The sequence below is a fragment of the Brachycentrus maculatus genome, unplaced genomic scaffold (genome assembly GCF_059751285.1).
Source record: "Brachycentrus maculatus isolate JH-2025_06_01 unplaced genomic scaffold, ASM5975128v1 h1tg000269l, whole genome shotgun sequence".
Taxonomy (NCBI): domain Eukaryota; kingdom Metazoa; phylum Arthropoda; class Insecta; order Trichoptera; family Brachycentridae; genus Brachycentrus; species Brachycentrus maculatus.
Window position 1 is genome coordinate 449,617 of NW_028281020.1, and position 10,384 is coordinate 460,000.

The following is a 10,384-nucleotide window of genomic DNA, read 5'->3' on the forward strand; positions in this document are numbered from 1 at the left end:
CTTTTTTTTCGATAATAAGAATAGGAAAGAAATGTGTGAAAAATACATGGGAATCACTCATATTAATTGAAAAAAAAATGTTTCTTAAATTCATTCTGCAATTGGCAGGAGTCGAACCCACGACGCCTGGTTTGCTGTTAAGCGTCTACCCACCTACGCCACGGCATATATCATTTATATTTTTGTCATTTATATTACAGGAGGTTCGTCATATTATAGAATCATCCAAAGAGGGAAGTATACCATTCTAGTAATTAACTACTCGCTCAGAAATACGCATAATATATATATATATATATATATATATATATATATATATATATATATATATATATATATATATATATATATATATATATATATATATATATATATATATATATATATATATATATATATATATATATATATATATATATATATATATATATATATATATATATATATATATATATATATATATATATATATATATATATATATATATATATATATATATATATATATATATATATATATATATATATATATATATATATATATATATATATATATATATATATATATATATATATATATATATATATATATATATATATATATATATATATATATATATATATATATATATATATATATATATAAATGTCGTCAGTGTATTCAACCTGGCATTTTTATTTGTCCGAGTAATCGTCACAACGAACTGCTCGAATCAATCATAATAAAGCAGAAACGTCACACCGTCATCTACCGACAAAACTAATGCTTCTTGTACTGACAGATGGAGCTGATTTTCGCTGCGGCCGGAAATCACTAGACAATACCGGAAGACAAAGTGACGACAATATTGCTTGATCTCAGATGGTCGCATTTATTTTGTCAATATAGACAGAAAATAAATTATAAAGAAGATGATCATATCATGGTTTAAGAGTTAAAAACAAAATAATAACAAAAAAATATTCTTACTAATATTGTATTTTTTCGTTTGTTCTAGATTAAGTTATTTCTAGATTTTATAAAAAAAATACTAACCCAACGTTAAATTCGAATATATACATATTTTTATTTATTTGTCTTACTAGTAAAAAAATGTAACAGGTGAGAGAAAAAAATGTTTTTACCTGAAGTTTTTTTTTTTCACCCTAGAATTCTTCGAAAGTAATAACAACTCTCTCATTGCTCATGGTGGACATTTTATTTCTTAACAGCTACTAAATTATTGTTTATCCATAGCACTGTGAAATTTAATATATAAGAAATGTTTGGTATTTTTTTTCATTTAACCAGACTGAGTCACGTAACGCTTCCGCGGATACAGTTAGTTTAGACTTAAGAATATCAGAGGAAAAAAGTTTTATAAACATTAAACATTTTTTGGGAAGTAAAATTGTAAAATCTAAAAATTAAAGCTAAAATAGAATAAAAGAAAAGATCAATGTACGAATCTACCAAATTTAAAAATTGTGATATGTCTGTTAAATGGTTTAACATCAAATACGCAAACTTAACTTTTGAAAAAAGTTTTGTTTCTGTCGTGCTACTGATAGTTTTTATTGCTATCGCGCTTTTAATGATGTTTTCGTTAAATACCCACTATAATTACAAATTATAAATGAAAAAATGTCCTCACTGTTTTCCCATACCAAGGGCACATTTATAAAACTTTAGTTTTATAAATAAGTTTAGTAAAATGTGCCATTTTAGTAAACTTTTAACTCATTCATGAATGAAAATTGTTTTTGACATGCGATCAAATACAACGTGGCCAAATGATGCGACCTATTTCATATTTACCCACCTCTGAATAGCTCTTTTGTACTTGTAGTTTCTATTTTAAACAAATTTACGAATAATGAAAGCATGAACCATAATTTTATTGCATAATAATCAAAGTTCTTTTGACCAAAAAAGGTTTATTGTCGGTTTTGTTTGACGTGTTTCTGTGTTTCGGGCTTGTAAATTATATGTACGTTACCATAAAGTGTGTAAATTCTGATTTGTGTGCTTTGGTGGGAGTCACTTTCTTGTGTTATGTAAGAGTTATTCTTAAATGCACATGTAAGGATTGTTTAAACATATAGTTGTTTGGCTGTCTTAAGTTGCATTTTTTAAAAATATTTATTTCATGGGAAATTAATTCATTAACTTTTAATTGAAAAATGCACCTATTCAAATACGTTTATGACATCATTTTTGTAATGCTTTATGGTAATAAATTTTCATAATCCATCACTTATATTTTAATACCGTAGACAAATCGAAAATTTTCGCATTAAATTTGCATACGGCACATTATACATCGCTCAATCGCAATATTCCGGTTCTTTATGTGTTCGCATAAGCTTTTAGTGTCTGTGAAACCACAATTTATTCCGAATGCTGACATACAAGTGTATACCCGAGCCATTGCTCCATATCAGCTGGGATAAATATCATCGTTAGATCATTTGGATAAAATCTGAGATGGCTTAAATGTCCATATTGACCGGGAAGTTGCTTCCCTTGTCCGCATAATATTGTTTTTTTGGGATTAAATAAAAAATAAAATCTTTTTTCAATTCTCACATGTAAATATGTAATAAAAATGAAACAAAAAATGTGGAGGGTTTCAGAACAAAGAGATATTGTAGTCGTTATAAAAGTTGCTTTATATTATATTTCAGAACTATATTAAATTTTACCTAAAATTTTGTCGATACTAAGTTATCATTACAGTAAAAATATATATATATTTTTAAAATTATACATTGTCATTATTGATTTTTTCAAAAATTTCTCTTCGAAAACACTTATTTATTTTCTTAAATGTAACATAAAATAAAAATTTATAAATGATACTTATTCATTTTTCTAACTATACCCGATAACGCATTGCTGTACATTAGATTAGAACAATAAAACAAAAAACATAAAATTGTAATATACGCTTTGGTACATCGGATTGTCTCAATGTTAAACTTTTATTTTGTATAGACAAATAAAATAAATTTGATGCAATGAATCGAGCACTCAGGGCTACATACCCATCTCCGTAAAAGTTGTTCATTTGTTGGAAGTTGAAATGAAATTGAATATTTTTTTTATTAACAATTTCTGTAGATCATACAAAAATATATTTTTTTACCAATAACTTGGCACCAATTCATTTGTTAACCAAAAAAATTATAAATTCACAATATTTTAAGTAAAAGTCAACACTTTTGTTCACTAATCTGGGTTTATCCACTAAGGAGTTATTAGCATATTGATATCTCAACAAAGTTGAAGAAAAATATGGATATCTTGGTTTTCCTATTAAATGCTAGATTTAGCGCCCAGAATTTAAATTTTATTTTTATCTTTGTTGAGGTATAAATTTATAGTAAAATATATACATGTTTATATTTCTAAAAGGATTTTAAGAGAAGGTTTATTTTTAAAAAATCTATTGAAATTTATAACACGATGTGATCCGAAATATTAAACTGTAACCACAAATTTCGAAGGAAGAATAATCAATAGACTTTATAATCCGCGTTCCTTTCGATTCGCTAGTAAATTTGTTTTCCTCCGTAGAGTTTGACGATGCCATAATAATTCAATATTTTTATCGTTTCATAAAACTCGCAAAATTGGGGAGAATTTTCTTCATTTCTCACATATCCGATAATTCGAAGGCAGCTCACGCTCAGGTTTGCTTTATTAGATAAACCTTTCATAAAAAGCAACTTGGGTTTACCGGAATCTATGACATACTCGTCTATATATTGGCCATACATTAATGAACCACGGAGCAGAAATATCGAACTTATGATCGGAAACGAATAGCTAAGGGTGGGTTTTGGTTACCAAAAGAAAGGATAAAAGATTATTGTCCGTTTAAGATAAATAAAAATATTATATTATTGTACGTATTTCAACTGCATTCTTTATCACATTGTATCCGTTTTCAGTGTTTTTATTTATTTATTTAACTAAAAAATTATCACGCCGCTTCCCCGTAGGGGTGAGCAGAGATTATTCCTGCTTCATTTTCTTTCCCATAAAGGATAGTTATCATATCCTAAATATGAGAAATATCTTGTCAAATATATTAAAATCCTAGATCCCAAAAATTAAAATGAAGGAAAATCACTTGGTCTTCATATAACCTACGATCCACTTAACTCCGAGTCGATTTATCACTGTGTCTTATGCACCATTGAATGGTTAAGTTTATAAATAGTTAAACATTAAAAAAAAATGCACTGATAAACTTATTTAATTAGTTTTAGTACCGGTATCACGCAGACTTTCATTTTTGGCCTATGAATCTACCTCATTTTATGACAATTTAAAATATGTACATATATATAATATATTAAAATGGCAATACAATTTAAAATATCACGTGATTTATAAAAATAAATTTTAAAATTTAAGGCCAGTTGTTCGTTAATATGGATAACTAGTCAAAACTGCAAAGAACTCAAATTATGTACGAGTATGTGTGAATTAAAAAAACTACATATTTTTTTAATGCTTTTAATATGTTGAAATGAAAAAGTGTTTTTAGAATAGAAGAAAAATGTGTCGACTTACTCGTATTGTAAAGGCGTTTTACTTCAACAAATAATATCGATTTTCACGTAAATTCCCAAAGCAGGCATCTCGTTCAGTCACACGAATCAAAACAAGGCAACAAGGTTTTGAAACTCATTTTGGTTTCTAAGGGACTACGATCAATCTTTTCTTTTGTTTTATTTTAGAGACAAAGAAGTATATACACGTCACTTGATTAAAGCACTAATTTATTTTGGTTGGTTTTATTGTTGGAATGAAAGAAACTTGAAAGTTTGTGCTTTTACAATGACAGACGGAGGAAAAAATACGAAACACAAGTAAAAATACAAAAATAACGAAAGAATTCGGAAATGGTGGAGTGTTTTACAAAATCACGTTAATTTTATTGTGCTTATGTCTGTTTAGTTTGATTTCTTCGATAAAGTTTATGTAAGACTTCAAAAGAAATTTTAAAATAACGTTTTTGATAAAAAATGAGAAAAATTAATTAGGTATATTCATCAATTATGGGTTTATTGTTCACCTCCAGAGGGTAGAAGTTTCCGCGTTTGGCTACCATCTTGAATGTCTTGGGTTCGATTTCCAGGGGGGGTCAACTTTTTTAAAGTTATTTTTCACTTTAATATTTTCACAATAAAAATATAAGAATGTTTATTTATTGAAAATACGTTAATCGAATAATTTTTGCGAGTACATTTTCGTTAATTAACATAGAGTACATTTTCTGCCATCAAACTGTAACCACGTTTGATTACCATATTTGAGGTCCGGGGTTCGATTCCCGAGGGAGTCAAATGAAATATTACTGATTTTTCACTCTAATATTTATGAAATATTATCGTCAACTGGTACCTGTACAGGATTGATAACCATGCCTTCATATAAATAAGGATCAAGATAACACTGCGTCAATACGATACAGTACCCTATGCACTGTTGGATGTGAAAAGGATTAAAAAAGATTTAAATTGACATTGTTTGCTTTTATCGAGAAGAAAAAAAGTGATCATGAGGATGATATACAAGATCACCTTAAGTAATTCAGTAGGTCCTTATTTAACGCTGCTTTCAATTTTGTTCAGAACCTGAGGGAAAGAAGGTGAATCATTTTTAAATATATCTGATATTCTAGGGAGAGTTCGGGTAATAGCATCGAGTAAGACCAGAATGGTTAAAAAGTAGTGTGCTTTTAATACTTTACATATTTTTACGTAAGAAGATAAAACTAAACTTCATTCCACTCAACTTCTATCCATGTATGTATGATCTTTGAAGCATCTTAAAATACACCATATGTTGAAGTTTTTCCACCAAAAATACGGGTAGAGCTAACCTGAATATAAAAATAAAGCACATTTTCATCAATAATGTTCCTTGTAGGTGTTGATGGCTGGAATGTGTAGGCGTATTTTTTGAAAATGTTACGATTTTTAGATCAAAAGGCGAGAAAATTGCCAGATTTTTCTTTCATGATTTTATAAATTACGTAGACATAAGAACCAATTTGGTACGTATCTTTTCGCTTGTACGGTGATTAGTTTCATTCACCGAGATACCTCTTTTAATACGGTTTTTGTTGTTGTTGAAATTCCGGTCTGTTTGGTGATAGATTCAACGACTAAAGTATACAAAAAATGTAACTAGTTTCGACAATTTATTTCGCGCGATTGTTTTGGTTAAACGGATGATGGTTTTAAATTATTTATATATTTGATTTCTATCCGCACAAAAAAGTGCGTTAGACACCACTTTGGATCGTTGACTAAATATAAATATCAGTTTACAACATTTTGAGCGTATCCAAATACTTGTGTTTGGACACACTCAAAACGTTGTAAATAAATTGACTGGTCAAATTATAAGCTTAAATAATTAAAATGAAAGTGATATTTTCTGGTGTTTCTCATGTATGTGATTATAATTCAGGATTTGGACCTCACATACTAATATAAGAGTTTCTGCTCAGTAAAAAGTTTCATTTTGTCTAGTGAATTTCTAATGATTCAAGAACAAGGTTTCTAAACTGGTTCATTTATATAGAACTTCCAAGAATTCGAGAAGTGTGGTTGTCAATAATGGGTAGAATTGGTGAATGTTACACATGTATAAAGTTATCACTTAAACCAGCCTATGACGGTCGTCAGCCCCGTAAATGCCCAGACTTCCATATTTTTCTTCATTTTTGATGAGATGTCAAAAAATAATATGATAAATATCAGTCTTTAATCAAAATTATTGGATCTAGGTGCGGAGTATATATAAAGTAAAAGAGTTTATAATAGTAGACATTACTTGCTGTACGGGAAAGGAAATGAAGAAAGCGTTTCAATTATCAAAACGAAAATAGTCATAACGCTACTGCACTCGGATTTGCAAATCCGTACTCGCATCAAGTTGTGTTAGGATTTTTTTAAACGATTGAATTTTAAATTTGAATATTTTATAATTATTATTATTTACATTCATTATACAGCCACCCTTTATTTAAATTTGAATATTTTATTATTATTATTATTTACATTCATTAAACAACCACCCTTTATTTGTATAATACTTACCTGAATCTGTATCTAATGGTGTATACGACGCTACATCAAATTGATGCAATGTTAATTTGATCGTGATTATATGGAGGTAAGACGATCAGTCTTGAGCTTCAGGTACTAGTTCAGGGTAATTTTAAATAATATGAGAGTGAAAAACAGCACATATATTTATTTTTACACTCCTGAAAATTGAACCTAAGGGACCTCCAGTATGATAGCCAAATGCACTAACCGCTATACTGTGAAAACTGTATACAATACATGTTTATGTACCTATTATTTTTTTTAAGGGTGATTTAACCTATTTCCAACTAACCGGACTATTCGAAGTAATGCTAAGCGAAGTTTTTTCATACACTCGTATTATTTTGACACGAGTTTCATAGTTCATAATATTTCACACTTTAGAGGAGAGATTTTCCACACGTGTCGCCAAATTTAAAAAAGTTTTGTTTCACGCAAAAATACGATGATCGTTAAAGAATGAGGCAATACAGCTCAACGTTATGTCGTTTTTTCAAATTACCTAAATATTAGACATCTCATAAAGGCTTATGTCACGGTATAATTCAAAGGTGATTTTTATTTTTAAATCAAAGGTATTTGTTAATATTTTTTCATATAATTTTACTATGGATGTACATGATGATATTTCACGATAACATTTCATTTAACCTTTTAAAGCGGATGGCTGATTACCTTTCCTACATGTGTTAATGATCAAAATAACACTGCGTTTATATGGTGCAGTGCCTTCTGCACCATCGGGTGAGGAAAAGGGTTTGAAAAAGAAGAATGTAATTAGGAAGGTAAGGGAGATAGTAATTATGAACTGCATCCTTTGTGGAGTTAATCTGAGAATATGCTGCAGATAGCATTTCGTTTGACGTATTATTGAATACATACAACAATTCATAACGTTTTGAGTGTGTCCAAATACTTATTTACAAATCTGGATTAACTCTTATTAAAGGAGTTATTTTTCATATTATTTTTTGACAAATAATAATAATGAAAAATAACTCCTATGATTGGAGATAATTCAGATTTGTGAATAAGTATTTGGATATACTCAAAATGTGTTAAATAAATTAACTGGTGAAATTATAAGCTAAAATAATAAAACTGAAAATGATATTTTCTTTTCTCATGTATGTGATTATAATCCAGGATTTGGACCTCACAAACTAATATAAAAGTTTCTGATCAATAAAAAGCTTATTTTCGTCTCACGTCAATTTTTAGATGCTTTGGGTAAGGAAGGTTTAATAGCATATTTGTTATTTGAATGGAAGGTAAGGATCTCGCACCTATATTAAAAAAATAGTTTAAATATTTAAATAAGGTCGTTATATTTTTAAACGGAATCACATATCTCGCCTCAGTTTCGGTTTAAAGATATCAATCCGCAATTCCCATGCGGGACGCACCAGTTTGCCTTTTCCCGTATCAAGTGAAACCTCTTGATCCCGGAGACCCACCCCTTAATAAATCTCCCCTCTGGATGGGCTCTTGCGAGAACATGCCCGACCCGCCCCTGCCTGCGTCAGAAGGCGGATCTGTTAAGTAAATAAAATTAGGCTAACATTTAAGAAGAATTATCGTATGGGTCTACATACGCAATGCAAACGAGGGACTTACATTTGAATAAGTTAAGTATTTTTTACGCATTGACTTCTTAGTGCCGTATAAAAGGTAGGAATTTATTTGATTAAGATTCCCGTCATAAGAAATATATAAGTAAATTTATGAACGAAATGTAACTTCGTTAGTTTACTTTACGAAAATAATCCTAATTCTGTGTTTGGAGGTGATATCTTTCTAAGATATGTAAAATAAAGCTTGTCTCTATCACTTAATCTTTGATTTTTATTAATTGAAATTTGTATTTGTCACTTTATTTTTTTAAACTTATGAGATTTTTCTTGCTCTTATAATTATTTTTTTTCAAAACATTATTCGTACCCCAACGGAGCATAGGGCACTGCATTATCTTGATCGTTAACACACGAAGGAAAGGTGATCAGCCCTCCGCTTCAGGTCCAGTTCAGGGTAATATTGAATGAATATTAGAGTGAAAAATCACTCCCTCCCAACCACCTCCAGATCGGTAGCCGAGCGTGCTGACCATTGCACTGTGGAGGCGGACAAAAGTTCGGAGGCTCTTATAAAGTGCATATATTTTTAAAGTATTGAAAAATTGAAATGTGTTGAAATCTTATTTATAAAGAAAGACAGTGTGGATCTAAACTAGATCACGTATTAAAACAAGGGAATAATATAACCAATGGTAAAAATATGACTAAAAATATATTACCATCTGTGAAATATAGGATACAAATATTGACAAAGTAAACTGTGATAATATACTCTAATATACTCAAGTACTGAAATCATTACTTGCTTGAATAAAAAAAGGTGGTACTGAATTAATGGAAAGTAAATAAGAAGAGAATTGCCATAATACTGAAAATGAGATAAAAGGAGGCACCACACAAAAAGAAAGAAGTATAATAGTTAAATGTTTTAACATTTATTTATTTGGTATTAACTTTGCGGAATAATATGATGATTTAAATATACAAAAAATACACTGCGTTTATTTACATAAACAAAAATACTTCCAAGAATTTTTTTTCTAAACTAATCGTTATTAATTCTATTAAAAACAATTAGTTTCAAGACCTATAGATGTTTTCATCAGAAGGTAAAAAAAATACAATGCAATAAACACATGAAAATACCTGTTTGTTTTTCCACTTGCTGATGAGAACGTCGGTAGTTCTTGAAACTAGTCTTGTTTACATTAATAAACTCAAAAGTAATCTAACAAAAGTGTTTGTATTTAAATAATGAAATGGTTATAAAAATACAAGGGAAATGGTATTTAGAAAATGAAAACCGAAAACGGGTTTATTTTTAAAATATGTTAAAAAATACCACTTTTATTTAAATCACAGATTTTTGTTTCACAAATTAATTCGAGTCCCACCTCCCTTGAGACAGTGTTTTACGAAAACGGCTCTTTTTTAATTCAGAAATATTCATTTGTTTCTTATTACAATTTCGGAAGCCTTATTATTTCCGCAGATTTTATGGAAAAATACCAAATGTTATAGTTTACTTTATTTTATTGAAATTATTCAATTTCTAACTTGATTTTTTGAATTATTTTTTTAATGATTGAATTACATACGATTTTTTAAATATATAAATATAATACATAAAAACATTAATTAAATTTTTCTAAATTTGATAAATCTAAAATTCACCAATTAAAAACATTTATTTAA

The 10,384-nt window shown here is 28.7% G+C and overlaps 1 protein-coding gene across 1 annotated transcript in view; it reads right to left on the reverse strand.

Annotated features, from left to right (window-relative positions):
- Positions 1 to 8,540: 8,540 nt before the first annotated feature.
- Positions 8,541 to 10,384, reverse strand: part of LOC148305552 (uncharacterized) — a 74,153-nt gene continuing 72,309 nt past the window's right edge. The window contains exon 3 of the mRNA XM_088266532.1: positions 8,541 to 8,650. Within this exon, the coding sequence (XP_088122658.1) occupies positions 8,541 to 8,650 (110 nt within the window). The remainder of the gene's footprint in view (positions 8,651 to 10,384) is intronic.